Source organism: Serinus canaria, chromosome 1, assembly GCF_022539315.1.
Source record: "Serinus canaria isolate serCan28SL12 chromosome 1, serCan2020, whole genome shotgun sequence".
NCBI classification, from domain to species: domain Eukaryota; kingdom Metazoa; phylum Chordata; class Aves; order Passeriformes; family Fringillidae; genus Serinus; species Serinus canaria.
This window is the reverse complement of record NC_066313.1, coordinates 17813726-17831129: the sequence shown is the minus strand read 5'-3', so window position 1 is coordinate 17831129 and position 17404 is coordinate 17813726. Positions and strand designations below refer to the sequence as shown.

At 40.4% G+C, this 17404-nt stretch overlaps 1 protein-coding gene across 3 annotated transcripts in view; it reads right to left on the bottom strand.

Annotated features, from left to right (window-relative positions):
* The window catches only part of ALCAM (activated leukocyte cell adhesion molecule), a 115511-nt gene that overhangs the window by 28835 nt on the left and 69272 nt on the right, over positions 1-17404 (bottom strand). For 2 of the 3 annotated variants that reach the window (XM_050977863.1, XM_050977871.1), the window contains exons 2-3: positions 6579-6679; positions 3677-3896 (exon numbers count right to left, since the gene is read on the bottom strand). In XM_050977863.1, coding sequence (XP_050833820.1) covers positions 3677-3896; positions 6579-6679 — 321 coding nt within the window. Of the gene's footprint in view, positions 1-3676; positions 3897-6578; positions 6680-9633; positions 9668-17404 lie in introns of those variants that run through there. The other variant, XM_050977866.1, reaches the window with a different exon arrangement.

The following is a 17404-nucleotide window of genomic DNA, read 5'->3' as shown; positions in this document are numbered from 1 at the left end:
GATTTATAGGACACACATGCTGGAGAAGGAGCCAGTAGTACAGAATCTGTAGCAACAAAAAAGCAGCTTTCCTGCAGATATTACTGTAGCTGAGCTGTCAACATTATAAAGGAACAAATTCAACCTAATCATTCTTCTAATGTTTATTTTTCCTAACTGGGATTATTACATTTAAGAAATTCAGATGACAGAGAAAAGTGTAATTATTTTAACTGATTCTGTGTTAGTTATGACTCTCTTAAAAAAAATAAAATTTTTTCCAGTGCCAGTTAGTCTTCTTACTTACTTTTATTATGGTAGATGGATCTCTTAGCTTGCCAAAGTGGAGGATCTATCAGTGTTTCCATCATAAAAGACTACTTTCTAGGGACTATATAACTTGTCTGTTAAAACAGTCTGGCCTGAAGCCCGGAATGCAAATTTTTATCTCCAAAAGAGACAGTTTTGCCCACAATTTTAAAAGAAGAGGGGAAGAGTGAAGGGAAAAAAATAAATCAATGTCTGTACAGTCAAGGAAAGGCTCTACACCCTATCTGTACTGCTTAAACAAGCCTACTTTTACAAACGGAAACATTCTTAACCATGCCAGCTCACATAACCCTTTCTCCAAATCAAGCTTCCTATCATATACTGCATGTATGTTGATAATCCCGGCCCTGAGTGAACTTCACCACTGTCTTGCCAAAGTCTCTACACACACTGCTGAAGTTATTGATGTGCAGATGCACTGCTCCTGCTGTCACAGAGGTAGCAAGCCTGTTTTCCCAATAATCCATTTTACTTGTGTGCGTGTTTACGTGCAAATGCACAAATGCTCTTCACTTGAATGACCACCCCAGGATGGAAGAAAATCAGGTCAAAAGGGAAATGAAAGTGAATAAAAGAAACTATTCATCTAACATTTTTCAAATAACTTTGCTTGTGGCAAAAAACAAAACCAAACAAAAGACACAGCCAAAGCTATACACTAAGACCGTCATATTTTCTTCAAAGGACTAATAAAGATTTTTATTTTTACAAGACATACACATTATTTCTCTTTGTTAGCTTTAAAGGAAAAAGGTGGATCTTTTCCATATATGAACTTATCAAGGAAAATTATTTCCATGTCAATTCAAGAAAAGATGGTTTTACAAAACCATTAACAAGCCTTCTGGGTCAGATGTTTGGGTGCCATAAACAGGGGTAGTTGCCTTCCTGTCCCAGTCACCAGCTGATCAAGCCACAACACCTTCCCCCACTTCAGCCTTGCTTCCTTCTGTCTCTCATTTCCCTCAGGACAGGTTAGAGAAGACCCTGGTTTTGGTGTGTGGGACACCCCTGCCTTGCAGTGATGCTGTGAGAGGAGGGGAGGCCTCCCTGCTCTGCAGCTGCTGAGTGGGGCTCTCCCCATTTTGAGTGCCCTGTGACTGAGCAGGTGTTCCAGTTGAGAGGCTGCCACCTGCTCTCTGAGAGCAGCCTCAGAGAGGAAATGCCTGCTGCCAGATCCCCGCAGCCGCTGCACGTGCACCAAGGTAATTCACTGTAAAACACTCGCTTGGCATTTACCAACTCAGCGTCTGAAGCGAGAAAAAAATATTAAACTTGGCAGCAAACCCCACTTTGGTGGGTTTGCAACTTCAGCACACTGCTTATCTCTCAGCTTAAGAGCTTGCCAGAGTACTTTGCAACTCTATATAGGCCTTATAATAGAGGGAAAAAAGAGTTCACTGCCTACAAAAGCCAAGCGCCAGTGCAGCAGGACAGCAGCTCCTGTCTGCTGGGCTGCCCTGTTTTGGAAACTGGCTGTTTAATTCCACAAAAAAGTTGCTGACAGGATCCATCTGGAAAGCTGGTAGTGCTTGTTTGAGTAGTCAGTGAGAGAGACTAGCAGGTGGTACCTGCACAGTGAGCCATTTCAGCTCCTCAGACCTGAGATAATCAGGTAGCACAGCTGAGGACAGAACGAGCTCCAGCAAAACCCAGAATCAGTCGTGGCTTCTGGGATGCAGCTGAGTTTCAGGTGCATGAGATTCTGGTTTATGAGGGTCACACTGCAGCAGCCTAGCTCTGTACCTGTGGCTCCATGAGTTAGAAACTCCCCTTATTAAATAAATGCAGCTTGCCAGCTACACTTAATTCTTCTGCAATTAAAGCGAGCAAGTGAGCAACTAAAAATGAGAACTTAAAAACCAGACTCAAGAAAATTAAATGCAAAGAAAAGTTAAGAGAACCGTAAATAAAGTTGTGAATGCAAAGTGAAAAAGTACAAAGGTAATTTTTCTTGCAGTGCTAAGTTGGCCATATTACATGCGTGGCATCCTCCTTTCTTATCTTCCTTAGTAAATAGAAGCTTTCTCTATTAGAATTAATGCACAGAATAAACCAGACAAGCTGTGCTCCATGGCTGAGTTAGCATTGTGTTAATGCTTAGTAGAGTACACAGTAATTCAAGCAGTTAGTGTTTCATTTTACCATATACCACTGCCTCATCTACATATTTACTACTGTGCAATAAGTAAACATGATAATTCTTTATCATTTCCTTTGAAGCACTATGTTTACTATGCGTGCTCTGAGCACACTCCTCCCTGTTGTCATTAATTCAATTGTTCTTGCATCAAATTGAAACGAGGGAATTACTATTGGCTCCTAATCTTGCTTTAAACTCATTTCTGTGACTGACAGCATAGATATCATTGAGGACTCCCTGGCACCTTCTACCTGAGAGAAGCAAAAGGCTGCCCTTCCAAAACATGAATTTGTGTTCTTCAAGCACAGCGTGATATCTTTGAAACTGCCCATACCCACAGTCAGTGTGTTCCCACAACAGACTTACTCTGACTGTATAAATCTGTGCCTGAAGGGCAGCAAAGGCCAAAAGCCATATAAAAACATGAAGCTAAGGAAGATAAGACACTGCAGTCACAGCCCCGTGTCTCTAAAAAGCCACAATGGATATCCCCTGAAGCTGACTCAGGGTTTGATGGACTACACTCATGCTCTGAGAATCAGCACCAGGAAGGGACCAGGCTTGTCCCTGCTCCTGTGTGAGCTCTGAGCTGGGCTGTGCCTCACAGGGCTGGGGTTTGCATGCCAGACCAGCCTTGCTATCGAGCTCTGATGAGAGCAAACACTAATGGACCTTGCTGTGCTCTAGGAGAGAACACAGATTGGTACTTCTCCTTCCTACCATCCAGCAGGGGACAAAACAACCATTTGGCGCTGGTGGATCACTTTCCAGCCTCTCGCTCTCTCCCTCACAGTGTGTGCTGTTGCACAGTAGCTGCTCAGAGCCACTTCACTCCCCCCTGAAATAATCCTACAGACCACACACGGTTAATGTTTCCCTCCCGCAGAAAAATTTGCTCTGAGAACAAATGGAAAATAATCAATGCTAATTTTACATTTTTCATTTCCAAGGCCAAATGACATCACATAAGTGAGTCATTATCAAAGCCTAAAATTCTTTTTGAGCCAGCACTTATCATGAATAAACTGCAAGTGCAGGCAGTCCTGTTACATAAATGCCACCAGTAGATTACATTTTTGAAAGCTGCAGAAATTTGCTAGTCTTAGTAATTTACTGAGCCAAACTTACTTTCTTGGCTTTAATCCTGCCTTAAACAAAAGTTTCTGTAATTTATGATTCAGATGTTGATGAATGTTAATGGTAGTAACAACTAGATTTACTTACTGAAAACTTTGACTATCGTCGGCTCTTCGGAAACATCATCTTCTGTAACTAGCATACATACAAATCTCTTTTCATCACTGATTCTTGCATTCTTGATGGATAATGTATAGTTTTCTGAGAGACTCAACCTGTCCTTGTAGTCTGGTACATCATCATACTGTACATTTTTTTTTGTTGATGATCTGAAGGCAATAAATACTGGAGATCCATTTGGCATTTCCTATAATAAAAGGATAAACACCTCTATTTTGCATAAACATTCATTTAAAAGTTCCTGAAGAATAGCAATTGGTACAAACCTATAATTTAAAAAAAATCTGCAAACTATCAGAAGGCTTTTTTTCTTGATTAATTTCTGCTGTACACAGAAGAAATTCAGTGTAATAAGAGCTAGTTTAAGATTGTCACGGTACCCATGAGAATATCATCAGTAGAAATTATTTCAATCCTTTGGCTCAATCTCAGCATAGCAAAGGGTTTTCTCTGATAAAAGCTGGTGTTTTTGGCAGCACTTGCCAAAAACTTGTCTGTATGAAAAAGTATTTGAAATAGAAACATGTGTGAGCTAGTCTCAACAGCTCCAATTTCCTTTTTTTCATTATTGTTTCACATATTCCCACTGTTTATTTGGGATACTTAGACTTCATTTCAAATGTAGGATTTAGTCAGGCATAACTGTCTATTTTATTCTAAATTAGCTCTTAGCTTTTCTTTTCTCCTTTGTCTTTAAAGGACCCAAGTTGCAAAGTATTGTTTTCTAGACATCCTCCTTATGCAGTTGCCATCCCAAGAAGGAATACAAGTTTGACAGCCTTGCACACTTCTTTCATATTAAAAAATATAATTTTTATGAGGGACAAAGTTACAGGTGCAATTCCACAGGATTTGATTCCTTCCTCCTCACACAAACACATGCACAGAGCAGGGACAGACATTGTCTGCCTTTATTTAAAGAGAGGTGAAACACTGATTGTATCTTTATGTTCAGTATTGTGCTGGGTGCTGGAGAAGGTTTTAATTCTCTTTTATCCCTTATACCTTGCAGCACTGATGTTAGTAGTGTTCCCAGCAGAACACCTCAGCTGGACTGCAGAGTCCACAAAGCCCACAAAAAATGATGATGCTGTGAGAAGATGAGTGGTGTCAGATCTGGGCAGAGAGCAGGAGGCATCAGGTGCTTGTGAAGTTTTAATTCCCTTACAGTCTTTCTCCCTCTCCTACTTTTAACTCTTGGATTTGTCTAATGTTTGTCACACAGAAAATACTGCCTTGACTTGACACTCCTGACAAGAAGTTGGCCATCAAGTGCAAATGAGCTCCTAACTCCTGCAGCCCACCCAGCTGCAAGCACACACAGGTAGACATTGAAGTGAGCAAAACTGCCATGGTGCAGGTCTCCCAGTGCCTCCAGGTTCCCACCAAGAACCCAGATTGCTTCTCACAAGGTAGTAGAGGAGAAAACAGAGTTCAACCTTCTTCTAGTGAAATAATCACCTGGTGAAAAAAACTAATCCAACCCTCTCTGTTGCCATGTTGTGAGCTGCCCTGGGAGAAAAGAACACTTTCCCTTGGTTGTGGGCTGTCGACAATTTCATACAACAGCAACTTAGACAGGCTTCCTTGTATGTTAGGTTTCATATCCCTTTCCATTTAGAAGAAGCTGCAACCTCTCCACTTGCTGCTTGTTACTTGTCCCACACAGACAATCTAAATGCAATGGAAAGAGACAATATGTTTTGTTTTTTCAGAATATCCTTGCATCTTCAGAGAGATGGACTTGTGTCTTCCCCAGAAAAGCCAGTAGACTGAAAAAGATACTGAAAAATGTAAGCACTCCACCTTCTGAATGCTCATGCGAAACAGTTTTACTGCCCCTTTCTGGGGAAACATTCTCCCCAAACTTCTAACTTCATTTCCTGAAAAGTGTTTGCAGGAAAAGAATTATTGAGTGGATGTGGGCTACAAAAGCTGCAAACCTGAAGATAAAAAGGAAAGAGCTAGGGGAGAATAGGACACTTCCCAACACTGGCAGGTCATTCTCCTGTAAAAAAATAGGGTGGTGGATGCCATTTGCAAAAAGAGAGAGAAGTATATAATTTTAAATCCACTAGAAATTATCTCTTATTGCAGGTACATTTGATTTGAGAAGAGGAAATTTAGAAGAACATCCCAGAGGCAGGAAAACCATTTGCCTCAACACAGTTTGAAAAGCAAAAGGGGTTTGGTATCCCAACATTTTTATCCAGAAACCTTCCAGGTTTCCTTCACTTTGATATGCTGATCCTCCTTGTGACCTGGGATGGTGATCATATACAGCAGAAGCTCATCCTGTGGTGTTCCTACAGCAGGCTGGCCAGCACACCTAGAGAGCACATATCTTTTTGCCCCTGTTCCCTGCCAGAAATGGCAGAGTGAAAACACCAGCAGCACTCCCAAGGTCAGCTCTGCTCTCTTTGCTGCTGTGCACTGAGCAAAAAAAAGCCTGAAAAAGATCCCAGTGACTGTCAGATCAACCAAAGGCAGGGACAGTGCTTTTTCCCAGGGTTGGAGCATGCTCTGCTCCAGGTAGCAGACTTCAAAAGTGTTCAAATGTGCAGCGATGGCTCTGTCGAGTGAGCGAGACACCACGTGATAACATGCCAGATCTCTAATACAGGTTGGCAGAGAAGCCCTGAATAATTATTTCTCTTGAACAATGAGATTAATTCCTCAAACCTCTAATCTACACTTGGCAAAAATTATACAGCTTGGAATCTTGCAGTCTTACAAACACAGGAATAAATGGCTTCATATAGGAGGCAGAAATTCTATCTCTTGGAATCTTAAAATCTCTCTCTCACACACACACAATACACATCATCTTATAACAGTTCTGATAAATATAAAGATAAGATATACTTACATATTTCCATTTTCCAAACATAAGACCTTCTGGTACTTCTAGAGGACAAGGCATAGTAATAGTGTCTCCATATATTGCATTTACTGTGTACAATCCCAGAGCTAGAGGAGAAACAGAAGAGAGGAAACCATTTTAAGTGTTTTCTTGAATTCCCATATGCTAGCTAATATTTGGTTCACACCTATTGTAACAGCAGCTCCTTTGCAAATGGTTATTTTCCAGCATGCAGGATTTATCCTTAAACCTATAACGAAACAGGATTCCTATCACTAAATTTGTTAAGTGAAGGTTATGACCTTTTTGGACCCATTCCAGAGTCAATGAGGGTCAAGTAGATTTCCAAACAGGAATGCATATGCTCAGTCAGATGAATATCTACATTCCACCAGAATTGTCTCAAACTTTAAATGTACAAAGGGAAAATCCCTACACCTTTATTTTCTTCATCTGAAAAAACCACCTGGAGAGGTTGCATTGCAACACAATATTGTGGGGAAGCCAGCAAGGAAATTATACTCTGACTGCTGCATAACATTTAAAACATAGGAAATGATGACAGAAAAGGGAATGATGATAATAAAATATGTTCCCTAAAACCTGGAGGGGTAAAAAACAAAACAAAACAAAACAAAACAAAACAAAACAAAACAAAACAAAAAAGAACACAAGAAAAACTACTCTGCACATTTAGATTTTGGAAAAATGAAGTGAAATGCTTCGATGAATTATTTAAGAACAGCTTTTTTGGAAACCTCAGCACAATGTTATTGTGCTAATGCATATAAATTTACAGAATAAAACTGACCCACTTATTTTCATTGTCCAAAACATGTGAATTGAACAAAACCAACAGACCCTAAAGTGATGAAGTGCTATAGTGCAAGGAAGCTTAAAAGGGAAGATGTTACAGCTTAGTGCATTTGCTGCAATGCAACTTTGCTCCTCCTTTCCTTAGCTGCCTCTTGTTTGCGGCTCCTTGCACTGGAGGCAGATTTTGCTTCTAGTGCTTGCCCAGAGAGTGTGCTGGCTGCCTGCTCTCAGCCACACATCTGCAGCTGCTGTTAGATTCTTTGCCCAGAGATTCAGGATCTCCCCCTTTGCTGTCTCTTCATTTGCAACCATAGCTTAAGGGCTTGCTGCCAAAGGAACTGTATTTAAGAGAGTGAAGTAAGATGCTGGTGACGTAGCCAGGTGTTTCTGAAGAGAATCATCCATTCCTTCTAGAAACATTAATTTTTCAGGAGATTCAGCCCTTCCTGTCTATAGCTAGGAAAAGAAACATGCATCTCCAAAGACCTGAGCCACAGATCTCTTTGCTTTTTCCAAGCCCTAAGGCTGCTGCCTGCAGGACCTGACAATTCTATAGAGTGCATAGATGCACTCAGTAGGGAGGTTTTTCCAAGGGATTGGTTTTTGTTTTACAGAAAAATCATGCCTTTTCAAAGAGCCAAACACTGAATTCCTTGCCTGCAATTTAAACTAGAAAGACCCCAGAGCATTTTTCTTGCGTGAGGACTTCAGAGCTCACTGTTAACATCAGCTTGTATTTATCACGTGTATCAGAGTGACAAATGAGGCTGTGGGGCTTGTGCTGTAGGATATTGCACAAAGAAACAGTATTGCAAAACCTTTCCTTAGAGAAGCTACAATCTGGACGGCACCACATTGTTAAGGCAGGAAAGCAGCCTGGAGCTTAATGGACTAAAGGAACACAGGAGATAACAGGCACAACACTTATCTTAAACTTTCTTTCCTTCACTCCCCTCCCTTTCAACTAAAGCACTGGTAATCTTTCTGATTCTTACTTAATTAGTCACAAACATGCTTCAGATGCATTATCATACTGTAAGGACTGGATGCTCTAATTTTCTCTATGGCTCATGGAGACCAGCTTCTTCCTAAATGACAACAGCGGTCATTCCACTAGGTGGTGCTGAGTAAGAGCAATCTTTTAAAAATTTTTTTTAAAAAGATCAGATAACTTCAATTTCATGGAATGAGAAGCAATGTTTTACAATATCAAGCTATAAATGGAAGTAAAATTCAAAGCTGGAAGAAATTGTTCCCTTGGTCCTTTCTTGCACTCATCTTCATTCTGATCACCAGGAGGGAGGCAATCCTAATTTTCATTTTTTTACTAGAGCTAGAAAAAGCTGTCCTTTTTGTCCTTTATTGGCTCTCTCCCATGGGAGCAAAATTACAATAGACTTGCAAATATATATTCAATTAGTAAACTGGTTAGTACCTGTTCAAATTCCAGCTAAGTGTCATTTAGTAATTTGAAATCTGTAATAGCATTTGGCATCACATGGATAGCCAACAACTGCTCTTCTGATATGAGATACTCTTTGGTATTAGGGGAAATACTCCCTGTCATTAGAGGAAAACAAAACGACCCCCTAGGATCTGAAATGCTGCTCTCTTCTAGACACCCATTTAGCCCCTGCAGAACTGCTAAGGTAGCAAGTACACACTACTGAAGACTCAACAAACAGCCTCATGAGGGTGAATGAAAATGTTTCTGGAGAAACTCTACAGCATTCAGAGTTGGTAACTGGTGATTGGCCTGATAACGGGAAAGACAGACTTCTGATTTTAGAACTCTTTCAGGTGAAAGGCATTTCTTAAAGTGGACAAATTCATGGCTTGACATAAATTCTGCCTATACTAAGATCAGACATTTTTCTATGAATTTGTTAACCCAGAACCAGAAATACATAGGTTTTTCTTTGAATACAGAAAAACAGTCCTTGCAAAAATGAAAAAAGTCCTCCTGCAAAACAAAATATTCTCGTCCCACTTCTGTAGCAACAGATCTAGCACATTGAAGGAGTGCAAAGTAATTGAATAACTGCAAACTTTCACCAGTTACTGCAGTTTACCACAGTAACTGCAGTAACACAAAATGACCCTACCAACTTACGCATTTAAGAAAAAAACCCAAACACTTCAACAGAATTGGAAATTCCTCTCTCTGTTGCTATTAGACATATTTGTTAAATGGTGGGATGAAGAAGAGAAGAAAATGATTGCTTAATAATATAACAGTGCTTACCAACAACCGTCATATTGTCAGGCCTCTTTACATGATTTCCAGCTCATTCTAAGAAAAGAAAATGAAAGCAGGATCTGCAAATACGTAACAAATTGTTCCATGCCCTAACACGGTGCAGGGTCAATGTCAGGGCCCTCATTTCTCATGAACTCTGCAGGAGGGCGCAAAGGCGACCGCGGGGAATAACGCTACGTCACCGCACACCATGTCCTGCCTCGCTCTATTTCTGGTGCACCTTTCTGCAGCTAATTAAGAGCTCAGCCAGCTTCCCTACGTGACTTTCAGATGTTGTCTTCTAAAACTGAGCTGGTGCTGTGAATAACACCACTAATTCAGAGGCAGGATCTTGGCTCACGTACACCGAGAGCAGCTCTACCTGCTAGGTCTGAACTGCACATCTATCACTTTCCTTCCATTTCTTTACATACATAAGAGGCTTGAGAAGGCTGAGATTTACTTCATTTCCCTCTCTTTGATCCAGTGCTGAAGAAACTCTGAGCCAGATGAGACCTTTCCACACAGGTTAGAACATGGGAAGAAGCAGCAGCTTCATGGGGTATGATGGCTCAGAGAAAGATCCCAGCAGAACACTGGCAAATTGAGATGGCATAGCTATTGATGCTTTTGATTGTAGTACTTTCTGTGTCCCTATGGCACTACTAACTGCATCCTTCTTTGTCTTGCTCTCTGCCTGTCTTTCACAATGCAAGAACCAAACAGTACCCACATCTTCAAGGGACAAAACAAAAATCTTGAACAGAAGCTTAAATGCAGAGAAGGTGCTGTTGTTATTTTAGATCCTCACCAAAAGTATGGGGCAGGTCATATTTTAGACCAATTATTATTTTCAAATCAAGAGGATCATATAGGAGGAATGCATAGAAGGTGAGTTAAAAGAAAAAAGAGATTAGGGACATTTCTCCAAGGAAATAACAAAAGCAGCCATGTTTTCCACCTCTACATCCTGTCCGCAATACTAAAACAACTTCTTGCCACAGACACATCTTGTAAGTGCTTAGGAGTAGTATTTCTGGGACAAATGTAAAACAGAACAAGAGCTGTTCAAACACCCTCTAGATGCAAGCCCCACGTGAGGCTATGAGCCTGTATCTGAAAGCTGACCAGCACAGGTACTGCCCAGGACTCTGCACTGGCATGCACAGCAGGGCTACTTCCCCTTGCAGAGCAGGGGAAGTCTGGGGAGCTGAACCTCCCTCAGTACCATGGCATTCACTGACTTAAATGATGTTTTACATCTACAAAGATGTCCTGTATTTTCCTTTGCACTTAATTTTTTACTGCTGATGCTTCTGCCCTGGCAGGTTCAGCAGTGCTGCTTTTTATTACACTTTCTGGACCCAAGGAGCAAAGTCTCATTACTAGAGAACAGCAGGACACGTTACGGCAGTGTCCAACTCAAGAGCTATTATGTCTATTTAGCACCTACCTCAGAAACTGTAGCTAACTACTTTGGGAACTCTGCATTAGGATTAACACTCCAAATCTTTTCTTGAGGCATTAGCCCTCCCATCTTTTCTCCAGGTAGCCCAGACTAGCCTGTACTAAATATAATCTGGGAGGTTATAAAGCTTTGTTTCATTAAATAAATATTTTATTAAGTTGCTATTTTTCTTTCTGCCCTCCACTTCCTAAAGGGATTTCAGCTGTATAGGCACACACATAGGTCTACTGGGCACCCACTTAGCTACCAGCATAAATGGCTGGTACTTACCTAAATGAGTTTTTTTAGGAAACATCAGTGTTTCACAAAACCATTAGACACTCTTAAGATTGGGATGGGACCTTTTAGAATCACAGAACCATTTAGGTTGGAAAAGACCTTTTAGATCATTTAGCCTAACTGTAAACCTAATGCTGCCAGGCCCACCACTCAACTATGTCCCTAAGTCTTTTAAAGACCTCCAAGGATGATGACTCAACCACTTTCCTGGGCAGCCTGTTGCAGGGCATGACAGTCCTCTTGGTAAAGACATTTTTCCTAACAGCCAATCTAAATGTCCCCTGCTGCAACCTAAGGCCATTTCTCCACTCTCATCTCACTACAATCTACATTTAGGTAGCTGTAGAGAGTGATAAGCCTCCTACTTTCCAGACTAAACAGCTCAGCTCCCTCAGCCACTCCTCACAGGACTCCCCCTCTACACCCTTTACCAGCTTAATCGCTCCTCATTGAACATGCTTGTATTAAAAGTAAATTTTTTTTTTTAAAGACAAAGCAGAATATGAATGGCAGCTAGGTGTTGGTACAACACAAAAATGTATTGGAAAAAAACTCTCCTACTTTGGATGTGACAAGACTTGACAGCAGGTGTCTACTGTCCCAACTGTTGATACTTGATCATGCCTTAAAGCAGGTTTTAACATGAGAAAGTATTTTTTATTTGATTAAAAGCACTATTTGGAGAAAAAAATATTAAGAGAGTTTACAAAATGACAGACTGATTGGGGTTGGAAGGGATGTCTGGAGGCGACTGGTCCAACCACTCTGCTCAAGCAGGGCAATCTACAGCCCTGACCTACAGTTGTCCAGGAGCTCATCCAGATGGCTTTTGCACATCTCCAAGGAAGAGGACACCACAGCCTCTCTGGACAGCCTGTGCCAGTGCTCAGTCACCTTCCCAGGAAAAAAGTGTTTCCTGATGTTCAGAGTAACAGCCTGTGCTTCAGATTGTGCCTACTGCATCTTGTCTTGACACTGGGAAAACAACACAAGATAACTGATCACTGAGAAGATCCTGTCTGCATGTTCTTTGTACCCTCCCTTCAGGTATTTGTACACACTGGGGAGACTCCCCTGAGCTTCCTCTCTCCAGGCTGAGCAGTCCCAGCTCTCTCAGCTTTATCCTGTAGGGGAGGTGATCCAGTGGCCCTTCCCTGGATTCTCTCCAGAATGCCCATGTCTCTCATACTACAGGGCTCAGAAAGGGACTTACTGCTCCAGGTTTGTCCCTATGCTCCAGGTGTTGCCTCACTAGCACTGAGCAGAGGGGAAGGATCACCTCCCACAGCCCACTGGCAGTACTTCCCTAATGCAGCTCAGAATCTCATTAGCCACCTTTGTACAAGGGTACATCACTGGCTCCCATTCAGCTCTGTGTCTTCCAAATGGTCTTCTCTCCAGAGCTGCTTTCCATGCTGCATGGACTCCTCAGGTAGTGCTCAACTTTTAACTACTCCTTCTCCCTCTCTTTTCACTGCCCGGCAAAGTAACTTTTTCAGGAAGTCATTTAGTAGGCTTGCAAGACTTTCACAACAGCAAAAGAAGACCGTATGTAGCAAACATGCCATGCACCTTTTATTTAACCACCTGTGCCTGATAAAATCAGTTGAAAAACACAACAAAACCTATAATTTTTTTTTTTTTTTTTTTTTTTTTTGCTGAGCCACAACAGCCGGGGAGCTAAACACCACCCAGCTGCCATTTTCTCAAGAAGCTCATCCTTGTGACCCAGCCTGCTCTGCTGAGAACAAGCCTCTCCACATGAGGTGCAACAGGTGCAGCACAGCTCACACAGTGCTCATTAATTTTCTGACGTAGCATAGAAAACACATGATACACTTCAGGATGGCAAAATACTGGTTAAAGCAAGCAAAAAAAAAAAAGCTCATCTTATCAAAACTCCAAAGGGATGTCCAACACGTAGGACATCCCTTATTTCAGCTAGGTGGGTATAATCATTTGTATGCTGGGCATGAAAAGAGGGAAGCAGGGCAAACACTTCCAAGAAAATTCAAACAGTGATTATCTTCACCGTACAAATATGATTAAAAACAAAGGTGCATGTGTTTGTTGATACGTTATTTGATACAGGTTATATAAACAGTATATTGCGTCTTATCTCTACCTGTTCAAATAGCGAAATAAACCCACAAAGAGAAACTAGCTCGTCAAAAGGACCATTAGTTACAAAGAATCATCAAAAGTATCCAAGAGGGAAACTAATTGGACATAAACATATACATCAGTATTTAATGCACCAAATACTTTTAAAGCAACATAACAGAACTCATTGAAGGGTTTCTTATACTTTATCACAGTATTCCTTTAATTAGTTTTAACCCTGAATAATATTAGAACCCAGGCAATTTTAACACCAAAGGAAAAAATCTTTTTTCAACTTATAAGCACTGATGGAACAGAGAGCAATTACCCTTCAGAATACAGACTGCTAACTTGAGCTCTTTGAAGCTGTGAAGTTAACTTGCATGTTTGAGCTGGTTTTGGTTTGTTTTGGGGTTTTTTTTGTGGGGGAGAGGGGGAAGGGGAAGAGGGAAGGGAGAAGATCCAGCTGAAAACCTGGTTGTGACTCTGGAAGATGTTGAGCTGCTTTTGACAAGCTTGTCAGATAAACACTTCCTGAACTCCAGTGACACAAGCAGCCAACCCACACATACAGGAGCACTTATGTACTTAACACTGATTTTGGCAAGTACTTGAGCAGGCTAGAGAAATGGGGCTTGGCACCCAATGACATTTAGGCACTGGACAGTATGCACCATGAAACAGGCAGGCTATTTAAAGCTAAAGAGATACTGGAAGCATCAGAGAGCAGCCATTAAATGCCAGCAGTATTCAGCTATCATTATCCTACACAGCATTAAGTGTGTTTAAAACACAGTTTTTCTCCATAAATGAGGAAAAAAATCCCGAAGGAAACACGTCAGTTTTTCAGAAATCGTCTTTCTTGTGAATACTAACAATTATGCTATTCTAACACCATATAAAACAAGTGTTTTCCATATCAGTACAAAGAAATGAGCTATAATTAGAAACTAGCTGAGATAACTTGTCCCATCTGCCCAAGGCTACACGGGCTCTACCACCTAAATCAATGAAGAAATCCTCAGCTCACAATCTTCAAGAGGACTGAGGTCATTGCATGCTTCTCACAGGTTCTTTCTTCTATAGTTCAGCCAGTCTTGAATGGCAGGGATGCACAGTTTTCGTACACATGCATACAGTTTGGCTTTCTATACAACCTTAAGTGTCAGCTCTAGGCTAAGCCTCCATGAGTTTAGGTCCAAAATCTCATGGAGCACTTGAACCACAATTTTAAAAGTCCTACATACAGACCTCTGAGTACTGTGTGCCTATTCACAAACCAGACTACTCTACTATTTTTTATTTTACTGAGAGCTACTTCTGTTCCAATATCTCAAAATATCCAACTGCTTCAGTATTTTGGTCACTTTTTTTCCCCACTTCCCAAACCAGAAAACAGCTTTCCATCTCTATGCTCCTTTTCTGTAAATTATTTTCATGCAGCCTGATTTGAGACTACTCTAACAGAAGCTTTTGGGAAGACTGAGGGAAATTTCCCTGCAACACTGAGGTTTTAGAAAGCTATGTCCTTCTAAGAGCAGATGGTTGTGTGGTGGATACTACAGTGCATAACTATGCAGGGGATTATCATCACTGCAAGCTTTACCCTACTGAGGTTCACACTGAGCTTTTCCCTGAACATCTTCTGTCATCATCATAGCTAAAGCACTATGCTGGAGAGCATACAGAAAAAAAGCTTTTCATTTTGAATGTACCCAAACACCTAGATTGCATCTAAATAATGATGACTAATAATCTTTTGTCAGCTTAGTAACTTCAAATATTACATATAAAACAATAACCGTGACATTTTTCAGATCATAATCACCAAAAGTTTCTAGAATTTTTGATAGGTATGCAAAAGAAATTTGCACATAGTCATACTCCTTTAAAACTTGAATGGCCATCATAAAATGCATTATCATTGCCATTTAAAGTAAAACAGATACTGCTTTCAAGTCAGCACAGCTTTCAAATGACATAAAAGAGCTGTTCCTAGCATTACCCTCTGCAAAGCTGGAGACTAAATGAGCAGTTCAAAGCTCAGTAACTGATGCAAAATGTTACTGCAAAATGAACTACTTGTGTCAGCACATCAACCTTCCTACCATACCACCTCAGCCTCGCTCCAATGCCCAGCTCCATGAAGACAAAGCAAACTGCTAAGTCCAACAGCTCTGAAATGGGACCAGAAAAGCTCCACTTTTTAATCTTCTCCCTTTTAAATCAGGAAGTCTCCAAGGCTCTCTGCTAAAGAACTGCAAGGAAAACCCATGAAAGCCACCAATGCCTTTGTAGCACATGGGCTTTGTTACAGCAAGATTTTCCTTCCAAAGAAGACCTAAGCTTCTTTTCCCAAACCACCACTCCAAAACATCACCTGTGATTTCAGTGGCCTTCTAATCACACTATTTTATGGAAGCCCTAGCTTTTGGCTCAGAATTATCTAATGCTGTTTCTGGATTCAGTGCTAATCCCAAATCAGTCATATTTGCGGATTTAAATTTTCAATCCTTTGAGTAAATCTTACAGATTTAAAAGAAGTTACATATATAGCAATGTTGCTGAAAATAGAAAAAAAATGAAGTGTAATTCCAAGCAAATAGTTACAAATTAGACTTAAGGAACACACAACCACCAACTAAGAAATGCTTGAATTAGTATATCGCTAACAAAGACGACATTTCCACAAGATCCAGGTGGAGCCACATCAGAAGACACACCCAACACTGACAAATTGGGGTCAGCATCAGAAAACCCAGCTATGACTTTTATGAGCACCATACAGTAGGAAATAAGTTCTTTCCCACAACCAATGCTCCAACTGAAAGACCACAGTTAATGATTTACTTTTGTGCAATTTTTTATAAAACATTGGTCAGGACAGTTCTCATAATTCAGAGGAAGAGATAAAATCACTAACGTATCTTCCTACAAATGCTTCAGCTCAAGATGTGGCCATGACTAAAGGAACTATGATCAATTTTTTTTTAACACACTAAAATTTTGAGAATAGTTTATTAAAATAGTTACTGACATATGGTGTGATTTTTATGAGTGGTCAGGCACATCTGCCAGGGAAGTGAGTTATAGCTTACTAAAGTCTGATGATACGAGCTATCTGCCAAGAAATGAGAAGCAAATGTGACTCAGAGAACAGTTTCTGAGTCAATACCACATAGAATTTTTACTTTAAAGGGTATACTTAATTAGGCAAAATGGGATCAACAAAGTATTTGTGGCTTGGTGAAACTTCTCACTGTTTCTGAGGTTAGCCCCTGGCTGCTCCAGAAGCATACTTCTGATGTGCTTCTCACTTGCACTTCTAAAGCACTTCTCCGTTTGTTAAAACTACTCAAATTGGTTTTTATTTTCTCATTATGCTAGTCAGCAATGCTGATGTGTATCCAATAACTTGAAAGGACTTAAAAGTTTCTACTAAGTACAATAAAACCCGCAGCTCAAAAACAATTGCCTAAAAATCACCATTATACTCTTCCATGAATCCCTTCTTCCCTATTAAAAAAGACAATAGACAGCATACTAAAAAAAAAAGATCTTGTCCCTTGTTTCTTCATGCCTTAATATTGACAGTATAGAGTATACTGAATTTCTTGCTAGTGAAAGCTTAGTAGCAACTTATATTTTACAAAATATAACTTTCCAAAACATGTATATAGTACGTATACTAATTTAAGCTTGAACAAGTCTCAGGAACAAAATCAAAGTACCATAAAGCAAATAATATTGCAAAGTATGAGGGAAGAAAAATATCACTCTAGTTAAAAGTAAATAAATGAAGTAGACAAAAAATTAGTATTTAAGGGAAAAAGAAGGCAGAAAAAATCAGAAAAAGGGATGTAGTTAAATTAATGCCACCTGAGTCCTCCTATGCAAAGAAAACTCAACAGCAAACAACTTTCCTCC